The sequence below is a fragment of the Schistocerca gregaria genome, chromosome X, assembly GCF_023897955.1.
Source record: "Schistocerca gregaria isolate iqSchGreg1 chromosome X, iqSchGreg1.2, whole genome shotgun sequence".
Lineage (NCBI taxonomy): Eukaryota > Metazoa > Arthropoda > Insecta > Orthoptera > Acrididae > Schistocerca > Schistocerca gregaria.
In genome coordinates, this window is record NC_064931.1 from 207,093,227 (window position 1) to 207,111,094 (window position 17,868).

Consider the following 17,868-nt stretch of genomic DNA (forward strand, 5'->3'; position numbering starts at 1 on the left):
AACAAAAAGTGTTTTGTTCATTCTATGCCTCATCTGTCTTCACTAACTGCAAAAACACAACAACCTCTTGTCAGTGGTCTCATCAGCTACCACGACAGCACTGGCAGCTAGCTGCTGCATCATTTCATCTTTTGTTGCTTTTTTACTTAAGGCACAACAGTTGTCCTCATTGTCTTGACACATGGGACCAGCACCTTAAACAAAATTATCCTACTGTTACCATTCAGTTTAAAAATAATTTAATCTGAATCTGTACTAATAAAATTTATTAATTTATTAAACAGACAGTGGCAAGCTGAAAACAATAATCTGAATTATCATGCTGTTTACTATCAGTAATTCTAGCTTACCTTCCATGAATTCGTTTGCATACTGCGAAAATCTTCATTTTCTAGTTTGTGTAGCAGAATGTTGGCTTATAAAAACATTTTGATACCCCTTTGAGCCATATATTCACAGTTGTTTTTCTCCTTCTCAGCCACTTCAAAGCTTGTCCCTTCATTTTCACACTGGAATTGTTTGATTTCTTTCCCTTGTGTGTTTCACTTGGCATGTGCGTTAATACAGTATCTTTTCTTTCCCACACTATCCCACTGGTGATGTATTTACAGAACACTGTAAATTTATAGGGAGCATACAAAGAATCACCTTCAAACGCCCATGGTCTGTTGTTGCAGTAACTGCAAGCATGATGTTTTTACAATTGCGAATCCTACTTCAGTGAACAATCTCAAAGTAAACAGTGAGAAATCTCAAGAAAATGTGGACACTGGTCAAGGCTTGATTCTTTGGAGAAAGATCTGAAACAATCATTCTGAACAGCCGAAGATCTTGCATCAAGATGAATTTTGATCCAATAAGAGTTGCTTCAGTGAGGACATACATTGGGTGTTCGACTGAAATTTGTAGATCTGGTTGTGGTGATAGATCGATCTGTAGCATAACCCAATCTAAGATAGGCTGAAATGAGAATCTGGTGGTGAGTTGGCTAGGACAACAAATGTGAATGCCAAATACATGTTGTGGCAACAGATTGCACTATATTATTTAAGCGAGCAAGGGATGTCACGTGACCTCACACATGGTTGCAGTGTCGTCATTTCAGTCACTTGTATAAACACAATTGTATATAACATAGAAACTTTTCGAACTACTTTTCATGGCAATGTCTACAAAATTCAGTCACTATTAAATAACATTTCTGTTAGCTAATATCAGGTGCAGCTTGCCGTTTGTCACCACAACCACGACTTCAAACAGGGAGGGGGGGGGGGGGGGGGGGGCAATGTCACACAGTAGCCGAACACTTACATACTGTACCTTCTTTCTATCCACTACTAAGTAATCTCAAAATCTAACTCCAACATAAAATCTTTAGGAAGCTAATTTATCCCTTAACGTTACATTTCCTGACAGTTTACCACAACAAATCATACTAAAAACGTGCTTTGGAGAGATCGTTAATGTGGTATGTGTAAGCTTCGCTACACGCTTAATGGCTTTGGTATTTTCATTCCTAAAATTCACATGTTTAATGTTTGTGTGCTCAAATGGCAATGTTTATGTGTTCATGTGATGAAAGAGTGATGTTTCCATGATGTCCTGGATCATGTGCTGTGACTGGCTGACCTTAACAACCTGAGCAACTGCCATGGTAATTTACACACTGTATTTATACTTGTGTATCACAAATATATGCTTTTTAAGTGATAAAGTGCATACAATCACTCAGCTGTATTGTATAGAAGAGTACGACCCCCCCCCCCCCCTTACACACATGTGCACACACACACACACACACACACACACACACACACACACACACACATACACACACACACACAAACCAGAATAACATTGCCGTGGACGGAGCTTATGTAGTACGCACTTCTACTATTAGGCGTGTATAGCACAACTCATTGCCAGTTCAGTGCCACCTTTGTTGGTGACATGGCTTGTTCTGTTCAACTGCAGTGACTGCTCTTGCTGCCACTGTTTTGTCCTCGTTTCATTTTTTATGATAAGTTTAATGAACAAGGTGCAGCTGTGAAATTTTGTTTTCTTCTCAGCAAAAATTCTGCTGAAACTGTTTTAATGCTGAAAACAGCTTACCCAGATGACACCATGGGAAAAACTGAAGTGTACAAGCGGTTTGCGGAATTTAAAAGTGGCAACATGTTGACTGATTGCAAACCTTGTTCTGGACATCCATAATCTGTCCGAATTGACAAAAATATTGACAACATTTTAAAGGTTGTGTTCACAGACTGTCGACAGCCAATTTGGAAGTTTTAAGAAGACTGGGCAACAATATTCATCAAAAAAGACCCAATTTGTGGCAGACAGGAGACTGGTTCTTCCACCACAACAATGCACCTGCACACACACACACACACACACACTCACACACACACACACACACACACACACACACACACACCCATCTCTGTTACACAGTTTTTGGCTAAAATCTGCTTGGTTCCGCTGTCCCATCCACCTTAATTGCCTCACCTCACTCCGTGCGACTTTTTCTTATTTCTACGCATGAAAAGGGGCATGAAAGGAAATTGATTTGACAACACTGAAGGAGTCAAGAAAAAACAAGGGAGGAGCTGTCAGCCATTTCTACAGATGACTGCAAAAAATGTGGAAGCACCAGTGGGGCAAATGTATTATTTGTAATGGAGAGTATTTTGAAGGGGATAAGGTTGTTTGTAAACAATTTGAAAATATACAGCTTTTAAAAAATAGTTCCAACTTTTTTTCTCTTTTGGTACTCCCTTGTACACTGCTCTGTTGAAATTGTGTGTATACTTTGCCTTCACTTCCATCCTAATCGCATGTTCCAAAATTTTATCTGATAAATGGCACACTGAATTCAGACTGTGTTGTATTCTAACTCTTAGCACACTGCTGTTATTTGCAAAAACATAACACTCATTAAATTCATGCATAATAGACTAACAAAAAGAAACTTGATAATAGCGCACATTACTACAGTCAGCAAGCAAGAAAACTAAAGTAACATGGCACATTTCACGCCTTGGGTATATTTTGGGTGTCTTTTCCTCTAATCATTCATGGAACTCTCACTAGGTGGTGATACTTGCGGTACCACACTCTAGCACACTCCGATGATACACCTGCAAACTTATTCCAATGGTGCATTCATTGAGCAGTCAATGGCAGAAACAAAAGACTATCTGAAACACTATCAGAACAATAATACTAAATGTTTATTAATGATGCACCAAAACATAAGAGAGATATACAGAGACAGGGATTCAATACCAAAGTTTCAGAAACTCTGTTCATTCCCTTTTGATGTAAGCAGTGAAACATGGATATTGTTTGCAGGTTTGTAGGACATCCGTAGGCTGAAACACCAGAGCACGAGGAAGCCATGCTCCCAAGCCTCTGCTACATTAGAGCTCCATGGCATTTCAAGGTGCAGCCTTGTGACTAGCTACTACCTGTTTGAAAAAAAAAATCACTTGACATCAGACATCAACAGTTCCAAAAATGCTGACTGCCATTATTTAAATTTGTATGGGAAATACATTAAATGCTTTCTGATAATTTAAATTCTGTAATATATTACTGAGAAATTTAATTTAATATACTGTTTTGGGCAGCTCTACCTCAGAGCTCTTAATTACAAACCTCGCTTGCTTAGTCTGTTCAGAGTACAAGCTGAGTTCACGATGTGACAAACATGGAGTTTTTTGTGCCTTTATCCAGGTAAACAAAATGTACGATAAATATATTTGTTTTCAGTCTATGACTGTACCTTTAGAATTTTTTAATGTAGGGGAAGGACCATGAATACTACATATTCTGTGGTTAGCAAGAAAAAATAAGCAAGTACTAATGCACAGGCATCACACAAAAGTAAACAGTAATGAATGCTAAAATACAAACATCAAAAAGAGTTTTGCATCCCCCCAGTTCCCAGAACTCCTGAAGAGAGACATTCACTGTGGATATTGTATCAGAGACACAGTCCCTTTGACTGTTCAGAGATGTCACTAAACCTGCCCACAATCATGCATGAGCAATGCATATTAGACGCAGGGGGTCTGACAGCCAAACAGTTCCAGTCATTTCAGCACGAAGGAGGTACACGGCTTGTGTTGTCTGTAGTTTAACCATGTCTAGACGGTCAATACTACGGTTTGGTAGTGTCCGCATTGTTACTTTGTGCCAGGAAGGGCTCTCAACAAGGAAAGTGTCCAGGCATCTAGGAGTGAACCGAAGCGACGTTGTTTGTACATGGAGGAGATACAGAGAGAGAGAGAGAGAGAGAGAGAGAGAGAGAGAGAGAGAGAGAGAGAGAGAGAGGAGCTGTTGATGACATGCGACATGCCTCGCTCAGGTCATCCAAGGGCTACTACTGCAGTGGATGACCACCTACGGATTATGTCTTGGAGGAACCCTGACAACAACACCACTATGTTGAATAATGCTTTTCGTGCAGCCACAGGACATTGTGTTATGACTCAAACTGTGCGCAACAGGCAGTGTGATGCACAACTTCCCACCTGACGTCCATGGCAAGGTCCGTCTTTGCAACCACGACTCCATGCAGCATGGTACAGATGAGCGCAACAACATGCCTATTTGAGAACTAAGGATTGGCATCAAGTTCTCTTCACCAACGAGTATCGCATATGCGTTCAACCAGACAATTGTCAAGAGTTGTGTTTGGAGGCAACCCAGTCAGGCTGAGTGCCTTGGACACGTTGTCCAATAAGTGCAGCAAGGTGGGGGTTCCCTGCTGTTTTGGGGTGGCATTATGTGGGACCGATGTACGTCGCTGGTGGTAATGAAAGGCGCCGTAACGGCTGTACAATACGTGAATGCCATCCTCTGATTGATAGTGCAACCATATCAACAGCATATTGGCGAGGCATTCGTCTTTATGGATGTCAATTCACTCCGCCATTGTGCACATCTTGTAAATGACTTGCTTCAGGATAACAACATCACTCGATTAGAGTAGCCAGTATGTTCTCCAGACATGAACCCTATCGAACATGCCTGGGATAAATTGAAAAGGACTGCTTATGGACGACGTGACCCTTCTACCACTCTGAAGGATCTATGCCGAATCACAGCTGAAGAGTGGGAAAATCTGGACCAACAGTGCCTTGATGAACTTGTGGATAGTAAGCCACGAAGAATACAAGCCTACACGAATGCAAGAGGAGGTGCTACTGGGTATTAGAGGTACCAGTGTGTACAGCAATCTGGACCAATTAGGTATTAAGAGGTACCAGTATGTACAGCAATCTGGACCACCACCTCTGAAGGTCTTGCTGTATGGTGGTACAACATGCAATGTTTGGTTTTCACGAGCAATAAAAAGGCCAGAAATGATGTTTACATTCTATCCCAGATTTCTTTACAGGTTCCGGAACTCTCGGAACGGACGTGACACAAAACTTTTATTGATGTGTGTATATCAAGTAATCAGAATTTTTATCACCTTTCATACTGATGAGTTCAATAATAATAATATGCTGAAACATTACATCAGTGAAACTGAAACAAGCAATGAACAAGCACAAAAGATTGGTAATTTCATGGTTACATGTGAAAGTCAACCTTAAAGTCAAGATTCAATTTCAAAGTTAAATTACCTTCAGTCATCAATATTAATTAATTGTTGCCATTTTGTACAGGAAATGGTAGATAGCCAAACTGCATGACAAATTGTTAAAACAGCCAATTCATGATGTCGCTAAAAAAAACTGCCAATTTCACATTATTTTTTGCATTATCGTTAACAAAAAGTTTTCTTGTCCATATTCTTAAGATACGAGGAGGAATGTGTGTTTCTCTGTAGTGAACGAGCACAGATTCTCACAAATGTGACACGTCACAGTTAAAGGAGACTTCTGCGAAAACCTTGCACTGTCTGCTAGAGCCCTGTAATACTATCTGCAGGGTCTGCACATGCCTGCAGTGTGTGAGAGGGAGGGTGAATACACTTTATGGATGTCTGCAGAAGTTGCCGACAATGTCTGATACTGCCTCACCTAATAACATAAATGAGTGAGCGATTGCCCACGGTCACGTGGATGTTACGCTTTTACATTCACTTGTACATAGGCTACCAATATTCAGTGTGCACATGCACAAAGGACATCGATTATGACCCAAGTTGGGCCACATTTATTCAAATGCTCAATGACAAATAAAAATATTAATTTAAAATGTTATTCATTAACATGAATAATGACATTTACTCAGGATCTGTGAATAAAAAATGTTCCAGATAATAGATAAATCTGAAATCCAATGACATTTATTGTTTGAATTATTTGTCATTTCATCAACAAATGTACTTCTAGTTCCTTCAAAATTAGTTTTCAAAACAAGTCTTCTTTTCAAACATCTCATGAAGTTTATCTAATTTGGGAAGAGCTGTCATTGTGATACATTAAAGGACTTCCACACAAGTAAAGAGGATATCGGAGCATTATATCTCCTGAAACCATCTTTATTACAGAATAATTATACAAGACTCAGTTTCACATGGTCTTCAACAACCACTGAGGGATTATCAATTCCACTGTAGTTTTTTGCACATAATTTGTTATGGTCCCACATTAACTTCACCTTCCAAATCATGTTCCAAATAAGATTTTCTTTTTATGATACATCATTCATTTGAAACTCATGACCCGATCGATATCTTTGACTATTATTTGTCTGTAGTTTGCTGTAAGCCTCCCTCAGTTCATGTCCGGCCATATAGATTTAGGTGTTCTGTGATTTCCGTAAATAGTTTCATGCCGAACAGTTCCTTTGAAAAAGCATGGATAAGCTCCTTTCCCAGCCTTCTCTAATCCGAGTTCGTGCTCCATCTCCAACAACCTTGTTATCGACAGTTTGTTAAACACTAACCACCTACCTTAATTGATATTCAAAAAATGAAACCTGTACCTAATTGCCAATTCTGTCATTTTCATTTTAAGCAGTGTCAAATACTAAGTATTTTGGTTCAGTTTTGGCACTGACCACTCTAAGGGCTGAATGTATGAAGCATTTAACCTTTGGTTAACACAGAAAATGACCTCAGATCAAAGTTAACCTGGAAATCTGCATTGCATAAACATTAGTCCTCTATCATATCACAATGAAATCTGATCATATTTGGCGGTGAAAATTTGTGGTTCAACGTCAGGATCAGCTCTAATTCCCAGTTTATAGTGTAGTGGCACTACAATTCATTGCTTTTTTAGCAGATACCAACTGAAATAATAATAAAAAGTTCTTATTAACACAAAAATAGCATGTAAATATGTGACTATGCCATTACCATGCTGCTGATGCTCAAAATACTGTTTTTCAATCTGGAATTTTAGGTTAAGGAAATTACCAGCTACTGTGTGTACTTAATGAGAGTTCTTGGGAGATGACTCTTAATTTATGTGATTAGTTCAAAGGCATTTTATAGACACTTAGCAGCAGACTAATTAAAGGAGAATTCAAAATATTTGCAGTAAACAGTTAAGTATGGGAATTTTGACAGCAGCCAATAATAATTCAAAATCACATATATAAGGTCTCTTTCAGCTTAAGTAGGAGTAACTATGACATTTGTATTAAATTTTTAACTACTGAACATTTCCTTAAATTGCTATGACAATTCCATGTGTGTTGATAAATAGAACATAAGCAAGTGTTTTGAAATACACTAACCTCATAATACTGTCTCATTAATTTCGATGGCTCAGAGGTTATGCTGTGCCCCGCAGTGCAGAAGATCACATGTTCAAATCCACATCAATTCTTGAAACATTTTTTTTTTTTCATTTCTTACTACTTTCACTACCTTATGGGTCATAAAGATAATCATAACATCATTAACATGCCATTCCATACCACTGAAACCATACCTTACTCTCTGCTTTGGAACATTCTGAATCACTATTGGGTAAAATTCTGTGTGCAGTAACCCTGATGATGATGATAATGTCTGATACTCAAAGGAGTGTAGGGGATGATGCGGGAGACCCACACTGCTGTACTAGGCAAGGTCCTAGTGGAGGTGGTTTGCCATTGCCTTCCTCCGACCGTAATGGGGATGAATGATGATGATGATGATGATGATGATGATGACACAACAACACCCAGTCATTTCAAGGCAGGAAAAATCCCTGACACTGTCGGGAATCGAACCTGGTACCCCATGTGTGGAAAGTGAGAACACTACCCCAAGACCACAAGCTGCAGCAATAACCTTATGCGATGTGAATTGAATTGTTTCCTTTACAGATATCTAAGCATTCTGATGTGTTCACTGAGGATGATGATGGCAAGACCCAACGAGCTCACCACACATTTCATAAAAGGGTGAGCCCATTGTTGGAGTTAAGTAACAAGTCATTTAAGTTGAGGTTTTGTTTGGAGAAAACTACTGTAAAGCAACTGGAACTAAGGTTCTGAGACTGTCTGATGAAATCATCCAAAAGAAATTAACCCCTGACTGCAATGTACAAGTTGCTGTTAATCTTAAGATTTCACACCACAGGAACGTTTCATTTTCAGTGAATTATATCTTTATACTGGCCCAACACAATATCCAGCAACAAATATTTCTCGTATTGAGAGTTGTTTGATGACTGCTCCTTTTTCTGTTTACTTGCTCCTAGGTTTCTAGCAAGACACTTTCAATAATAAATGCTGCCTATTACGATGTACTATAAATATTTGCAGTTGAAGTACAATAATCACGCGCCAGAAAATTTTAGCCTCGTTGCCAAGTATGGGTAAGATCAAATCTGAACCTGCTTTGGTGGGTCCAAGTTTAGCGTTATGCAACAGAGCTGAATCCTGAACATAATTCAATTTTTGATCTTATGTCAAATTTGATCTCGAGTCAGCGATTTTTATACAGTCAGCCCTAATTAGTGCCAATGAGTCACTTCATTCCAATACCAGTCATTAAACCCCAGTGCTTATTGGTACCTTCATTCCAGTGAGAGATATATTTTGTGGTGCTGACTTGGCGCATGTAACTAATTACGATAACCCTGTTTCACGACAATAACATTAAAATCATAAAATTAGCAGGCTGCTTCATTAACACTAACCTAACACACACACACACACACACACACACACACACACACACACACACACATACACTGATGAGAAAAATTTACAGTTTAATTAAATTTGGGAGAACTGTCAAGTGACATGATGTTACCAGTCAGCTAATAGATTTTTACATTTGTTGATCACTGAAGCTCCCACTATGCAAAATGAATTTCACAATTTATGTGCTAAATTACTTCCTATTGAATACAAATTCGCTCTAACAAGTAGCAATACCAGCAGTCTAAGTTTCGGCTCCACAATGGCTTATCATATCCACATAAGTAAATGCTGACTCTATTGAGAATGCATCCACTCGCCTCCAACATATAAATCTATATGAGAACATAGTTCTTATGGTGATATTCTTGTACAAATGCTTCTCAGATTTCTTGCTTCATATGATTTGTAAATAAATTCAAGCTTTCAATGACTTGCTCTGTCATCGAAGTCATAATGTGTCTGTCATATTAATAGTGTGTTCGTATTTGTTGGCCAAATTATGTTGCAGATATGTTAAAAAGTCAAGGAAATTCCATATGCTACCAGAGATAATGTTGATGTCTATGATAGAAGAACCTAGGTGCAACACTGATTCTGCTAGATGGTAAATAATTCACCTTATTTCTCTGTAGTCTTTAAGGATTGAGTGTCCATTTCCATGCACCACTAAGGGTATAGCCGTTGCCCTGGTAGCAGCAGCAGCAGCAGCAGCAGCAGCAGCAGCAGCAACACCACCACCAACACCACCACCACCACCAGCAGATTTTATTGTTGTATTAGTAGTAGTAGTAGTAGTAGTAGTAGTAGTAAAAGTGCATTCCAATCTCACTGACTTCTTTAAAGGCAGAGTCCCAGTAGGTAGATGGATGCAAAAGATTTTCATTTCATCAAATGTGATCATATCTGTTTATAAAGCTATGTTCAGCAACAGCAGATTCATCAAACTGAGGGTTATATTTCAAAATGATGAACTACAGTCGCCCAGTTCCAATCACTCACCTACGAACATTCTGCAGACCACCTTTTTGTCAGATCAGCAATATTTATTATGAACATTACAGCTTCCTCTGAGTCAATAACCCTAACATTCTTGTCGCTTTCCCATTTATCACTTACACTGTCAAAATCTTCACCACCTTCTAATCGTTAATATCCCTTCCTTATAAAGATGCAATAATATCATGACTTCTTGTTCATACGGGTATGGCATGCTGTCATTCTGCTCGTGAAGTACAGACTAAACCATGTAAGCTTGTACTTTGGGCATAGTTTCATGCACGCGAAACTCATAATGGCTACTGGTATTAAAATAGAGCTACTACAAAAATCACTGATCTGCAGAAGAAACACATTACATGTCTACAGCACTGTGACAGCTGTACCCATCACTGTAGTGCATAAACAGAACTGTCACAACAGCTGTACTTGTCCTTGTAAGTGAATGAGTTGTGAGTTCATGACATCATCTCATTTGAGTTCTTTAAAATTCTACATACACTAAATAATACTTTCATGTGGTAAACATTACAAAGGAAACATAATGTGCTAAGCTTTCTTTCTATTTTCTACACACAACTGAAAAACAAACTGAACCTGCAAAGTATGAATTATTTTACTAGTCAGCTACATAAATTGCATTGCAGCAACCTCACAACTAATTTTCTTTCAGTATAAGCTAGCAATACAAATATAACTTACTTGTTCTTGACCAGCACTTCCACAAAGAAAACAAACTGCTCGTACTGGGAATGGTTCAGATGCAATTAAAGCAAATCCTAAATTGCAAACCACATCTGGGTCATAGCTCTCCCAAAAGTCTATGGTCATCTGCTGGGAAGATTCCTCTGACCTATCCTTCCCCATAGGAAGAGGCAAGGTATGCAACCTAGTCTGTAAAAGTAAACAAACAGTAAAAGCACTGGAGAGACTATAATACACATGAGAATTGCTTTCTTTGCTTGCTGTTATTCAGTTGTGTGTTTGTCATGCTCACTGTGCAGTTGGGAAATACTATTGGTAAGTAGTTTCTATGATAAGGTCACCACAACTACTGAATCATTATTACTTAAATTAACAGCAAAGTTGCTGAGCTGATTTGAAATTTCATGTCCAAACCATTATCAGCTTACCACAGAATTTGAAGAATCAGAGTACTGCAAGGTTAAAAAGCTGCTAACCAAATTAGAACGAGGAGACAACATCTACTTTGCTCCATGAGATGCGTGTTCTTGCTGGAATGCAAGTAACAAACAATTTTTTAAGATCTATATTTCTTCAGTGACTACCAATCAATGCATGTTCTATAACAGAAACTAGTCAAGATGTAAATCTTGAAGCAATAGTTTCTATGGCCTACAAAATTGTAGAGATTACGACACCTTGTCAGTACATATATAGTACAGAAACTGTTTTGTCTCCATCTCAAGATGACAGACTTTCCCCCTCTGGAAAGACAGCTTTTGAAAGTAACAACCGCAATTCAGAAACTACAAACTGGGTCTTGATCAGAAAGCAGATTGAAATCACCGTGGTGTGCACAGAAACATTCTGTGTTCTGGTACCACTATACAGTCAAACAGAACGCGAAGAAGTATACACCACCATGTTCATTTATTTCTCATCAGTCCGCTAATGCTCAGACAGAAAATTAGTGTGCTACTCACTTGGCATTGCACAGAGTGAGGAGGCCAAGTCATCTTGCTTCCTATTACTAACTGATCGCAACAGACATCTTCAATTTTTAGTTTACTCCAGAGCAGAGATTTCTGTATTGCCAACAGTATTACATCACAAAAACATTAAAAAACAGCAATTCTATGCTGCAAATGGTTTTGTAATACACATATACGGTGAAAGACTACTGAAGCTAGAAAGATTTCCATGGCTGTTCTTTCTTGCAGATATTTACCAACCAATTATTATCTGTTGCTTGATGTTGTCAAAAAAGTTACTTGACGGAGAAACTTTCAATTGCTAGTACAGGCTCTGTAGACATACCTACAGAGAGTTTAGTGTTTCTGATTGACCCACAGCATAAACATCAAAGCTTGCTAAAGACATAACCTAAAATTCCTATGAAGAGACCTAATGATGATTTTCCTGAAGGTAATGTACACACACAATGGCAACAACAGGAGCTTCAGTGTATGCACGAGTGGGACACTGATCACCAGAAAAATTAGCACAAGCAAAACTTGAATTTCAGGAGACAATCTTGGCATACATCGTCCTTCCAAAAGCTGCTGGCCTACTGCTCACCATCCTGTTCCAAAGAAAAATGGAACTTGGGTCCTGTGGAAATTACAGAGCTTTAAATGCTGCCACAGTGCTAGACCGTTACCCAATTCCACATTTACAAGATTTCAACTGTCCACTCTCCAACAGAAAGATATTCCCTTAAATCGAACTTATCTGAGCTCGTCACCCCATTTCTGCTACAACAAAAGATGAGCCTAAAACAGCCGTTATCGCACCATTTGCATTTTCTGCACTACTGAAAATGGCATTTGTTCTATACAATGCAGCGCTAATATTCTAACGAATTATTCATACATTCTGAATGGTCTGCCTTTTGTGTATTCCAATTTAGATGATATTGTTGTTGCTTCAACATCAGATGAAGAGCATGTAATGCATCTGCAACAACTTCTTCAATGGCTAGATAAATATCATCTTAACATCAACATAGCAAAATGTGTTTTTGGAGAGAAAGAGAGATCATGGTCATTATTAGGTTTTTGTGTGTCACATCAAGGAATTTCTGGATTGTGAGAAAAAGTGAAAGTAACCAAGAACTTCCATCACCCCAAAACAGTAGCACAACTGTGTTATTTTTTAGGACTGGTGAATTTCTACAGATGTATGCTACCACATACTGAAGAAATCCCAAACACATTTGTTTAACTTGTGCAAAAACACCAAGGGGAAGGATAATCTCCTTGTTACATGAACTGGCAAGCCAGACAAATTGCTCAAGAAGTTAAAAGAAGAACTAGCTAACACAACTCTGCTTCCTCACCCAACTGATCTTCCCTTAATTTTGATGGTCGATGCTTTGGACTATGCTATAGGTGCTACACCAATTGCACATAGGAACACCTGAACTTCTTGCATTTTTCTACAGGTCTCTCACCAATACACAACATAACTTTTTCACTGCACTATTTTTTTTTTAACTGGGTGATACACTGCACTGAGATTCAAATGAAGATTGTTCATTTAAGAAACATCAAAAACAAATCTTAAATGTGGATGCTTCATTAACTTACAATCTTATGCAATACCTATTATATAACTGCCACACATCTATCTACATTCGACTTCAACAACAAACAAAATTAGTTATTTCTATTACCTTGTATTGTAATGCTGATGCTCTTAGAAACAGACACAGTACAATGCAAATAAACTATTGAGCAGAGTGGACAATTCATTGCAAACATACAACATGAAACACAGGACCAAAACTAGTAAATATACAAGAACCGACATGGAAATTAAAACTTACCATAGGGATCCTAAGTCTCCCTTACATTGCTAGTACACAATGGAGCAACTGGAAGTTAGCAAGAACTGACAAAGAGTTATAACATGAGAAGGTGGGGAGGAATGTTTTCTATAACAGCAATAAATATTTAAAAGCTCATTTAAGGTGCATGTAATAAAATTACAGAAGAAAGAAAAACACCGAACAACAAAGAAACATTCTTGCTTTACACACACGAAGATCTGGCAGGATTCCTTTTTTTTATAAAATATGTTGACATAAATTACACACAAAACTAAATCTGACACAGAGGCATTGTAACAGATTTAACATATTACCAAGAAGTCACTTCTTGTCTGGTATACTGAACTGTGCCCATCAACAATAGTTGGTTTAAAGCTAAAATTGTTCACATAAGTGGGAAAATTTTCTAAGTTTAACATAAACAAAATATTAAAATGTTTGCTGAAACCTTATGATGTCAATACAGACCCTTCCAACACAGCTACAGCCCAAAATAATACCCCAGGCAAATTGTTGCATGAAGTGCTGGGAAGTGCCTATCAGGTCACCAGCATTGTGAAGGCTAGTGCGGGGTTGGCTCAGGTGACTGTTGATGTAGTGGAGTTGCATAGGAATTTTACGAAAGAGGATCAGGAAGTGATTGTGGGTGGGGAGTATGATGTAGGTGGTGAGCTTGAAACAATAGCTACTCAACTTGGTGTCACAAAAGAGCACTTCATGCACTTATCTCAGCGCCATGATCGGCTTCATCTTAATGCTGCAGTCAGGCATGCTGGAGAAGGCACTGATAGTGGAGGGGATGGCTCAAATTGCGCTGGTCCCAGATGAATCTATCAATAGATCGGGTTTCACAAGGTATGGTCTGCACCTCAATAGGTATGAGAAGGGGAGGTTGGCAAAGTTTACAGGTGACAGCATAGTAGGCAGTGGCGGGATCACTCATGGGAAAATTCCTATAGTAGTTGGTGTTAGAGCTGAATCTTTTTTAGACTGAAGTCAGCTGATAGATATCCCTACTTAAAAGAACTCTCCAATAAAGGAATCATCTTCAAAGGAGTTCAAGTAGCTAAATAATGAAGGAATTACCATATTTCATCAAAATATGAGGTGTTAGAGCCAAAGTTAGTGAACTTCTTACAGACGTTGACTAACATTATTGGTATATTGGGGCACCACTTAAATAATTTCACAATTTATAGGCCTCCTTTACCAGGATACAGATTAGTTGGCTGTTTTTCAAGGAGTTCTTTGAGGGAATGCGGGAGGGGGGGGGGGGGGGAGGGGAGTGGCCATGTATGTAGAAAGCAGTATTCCATTGGAGTCCGCAGACATATCATGGCACTGCACTGAACAGGTATTTGAATGTTGTGCAGCAACAGTTTAATTTAGTGAAACAAAACTTTGAATTATTGTTATTTATAAGTCCCCAAATTCTGACTTCAGAACATTTCTACTCAAGCTAGAGAGCGTTCTTGGTTCACTTTATAAGAAGTACCAAAATTAGTTGCATGTGGTGACCTCAACTTTAATTTTGTATGTGGGGGAAAAAAAGAAAGAAAGAAAGAATGATGGAATGCATGGGAACAGTAGGACAGACACAGACAATAATTTTATCCATTCTTCATTACAAGACAGGCATTCTGTTAGTAAAACATGGTGCACAAAATTTAACACTAAAAGGTTTCTTGTACTCAAGCAAATGTTATATATAACTACAAACTGTGTATAAAAGCTAATTCAATGGTAATAGAGTTTTTTAAACCTCGTTATGGAACAAGAGTGACAGGATGCTTATAGTGCCGATAACATAGATCTTCCTCTTCTTATGATGCATGTCCACTTCTTCATGCCTATTCTGTCTAAATCAGTTGCAATGCAAACAGTTCTTCAGAGCTAATATTAAACCAAGATCTAATGTTATTGAGCCAGGAAATTCTTCTTCGTCCTGGATGTCCCTTTCCCTCGATTTTTTCCTTGCAGGATACATTGAAGCAGTTCATATCATTTTTAATTACTCATGAAGTGGTCAAGGTATTGTAGTTTGCGACACTTGATGATGTTGGTCAGCTCCGGGCTTTTGTTAACTCGACATAGAACCTTGATGTTTGTCACTTTTTGAGTCCATGATATTCTCAACATTCTTCTGTATAGCCAGAGTTCAAAGGCTTGGAGTCTGGTAGTGGTTGCCTTTGTAAGGGTCCGTGTTTCCACACCATACAAGACAACTGAGAATACTTTTTCTTGTTCATGGTAAGATCATGACTCTTGAATGCTGAACTCATCGAGTTGAAAACACTCCTCACCTTTCCGATGCGACACTTTACCTCCTCCGAGTTGTCCCATGCTTTGTTAATGATGGTGCCCAGATACGGGTACTGTGAAACTTGCTCTATGCTTGTGCCAACAATGTACAGATTCTCACCTCGAACGTCATTCCTCATGATGATCATAAATTTTGTTTTGTTTTGTTTGTGTTCATGTCAAAGCCTTATTTCTTGCTAGTCTCAGAAATTTTTAACAGCTTCTGCAGCCCTTCCATTGTATCCACAAAAACCATGGTGTCATTTGCATAACAAAAATTGTTGAGTGGGACCCCATTCACTGAGATTCCGTCTTCCATGTCAAGAATGGCTTCTTTGAATGTGTGTTCTGAATACTGGTTAAAGAGTATTGGTTATATTATACAACCCTGCCTGACGCCATGTTGTATTCTCACTTGTTCTGATTGGTCTAGGTTATAGATTGGTTCCAGTATAAATTGGCTATAATTTCTTTCCCATCAATTCCTGTTTCCTTTAGTACTTATTTCATTTGTTCAAGCTCCACATGATCAAATGCCTTCTGATAATGAGGCAAGCACATACATCACAACTGATGTCCCTACATCTTTGGAACAATACTCGTACATTAAATACTGCTTCTCTTGATAACATAGATGGCACAGATAATTCTTTCCTTGACACATTTCTCATGCTCATTGAAAGTTGCTTTCCATTATAACATTCTAAATAGGGTACCGGCAGTAAAAGGCAGCCTGAGTGTCTGACTAGTGGGATAAGGATATCCTATAGAACAAAGTGGGAATTATATCAAAATGTTAGAAGTAGTCCCAACTGAGCTACAGTAGCCCATTACAAATAGTATTGCAAGGTGCTTAAAATGATATTTCTGTTACCGATAAGTCAGATACATGTACAGTATTTAACAACCACTTTCTGGGCATTGCTGGCGAATTAAATAAAAACTTATGTTTCTACAGGGAATCATGTAACTCTCTTAGAAAACTCTTTTCTGCGACTGACATATGAAATACTCCTCTGTGTCACTGACAAGGTGGAGATTGAATCAATAATTAAATCATGGAAAACTAAGGACTCTTATGGATATGATGGAGTACCTAGCAGAATATTAAAGTACTGTGCTGCACATGTTAGCTCTGTACTTGGCCATATTTGTAATTTTTCCTTTTAGAATGGTCAGTTTCCCGAATGATTCAGTAGCAAAAGGCGCTTTACAGAAAGGAAGAAAGGGATAATGTAGACAATTTTAGACCTATATCTATGCCTTCAGTGGTTGCTAAGGTTATTGAAAAGGCTGTGTATGTAAGGATAATTAATCATTTTATTTTGCATAATTTGCTATGAAATGTACAGTTCGATTTCAGAAGTGACTTAACAACTGAAAATGCTACATTCTCTTTTATTTGCAAAGTACTGGATGAATTAAACAAAAGGTTTCGAATGCTAGGCATCTTTTTTGATTTAACTAAAGTGTTTGATTATGTTCATCACAACATATTGTTCCAGAAGTTAGACCATTACGAAATAAGGGAAGTAGCTCACAATTGGTTTACCTTTACTTTAATAACAGACAGCAAAAGGTTCTTCTCCACAGTGTCAAGAATGGCTATGATGGGTGGTGGCCTAGTGGGGCGAAACTAACGGAGACAAACTACTAGGTGTTCATATAGATAGTAAACTGCTGTGGAAAGCCAAGTTCAGACCTCGTTCAAGACTTTATGCTGCCATTTTTAGTATTCAAATGGCATCTTAAGTTAGTGATAGTTCAATATGAAAAGTAGGCTACTTTGCTTATTTTCATTCGTTTATGACATATGGTATTATATTTTGGGGTAACTCTTCCCATTCTCAAAGGATACAAGAATTGTACAAAAGTAAGGTTCCCAATGAGCTCTAGGGAAGGTACTAGGCTAAATCCGACTACAGTGCTGTGAGCAGTGGTTCCCC

The 17,868-nt window shown here is 38.3% G+C and overlaps 1 protein-coding gene across 1 annotated transcript in view; it reads right to left on the reverse strand.

Annotated features, from left to right (window-relative positions):
- Window positions 1–11,098, reverse strand: part of LOC126297968 (histone-lysine N-methyltransferase trithorax-like) — a 114,035-nt gene extending 102,937 nt beyond the window's left edge. Inside the window, exons 1-2 of the mRNA XM_049989284.1 lie at window positions 11,048–11,098; window positions 10,810–11,001 (exon numbers count right to left, since the gene is read on the reverse strand). Coding sequence (XP_049845241.1) covers window positions 10,810–11,001; window positions 11,048–11,098 — 243 coding nt within the window. The remainder of the gene's footprint in view (window positions 1–10,809; window positions 11,002–11,047) is intronic.
- Window positions 11,099–17,868: the final 6,770 nt, after the last annotated feature.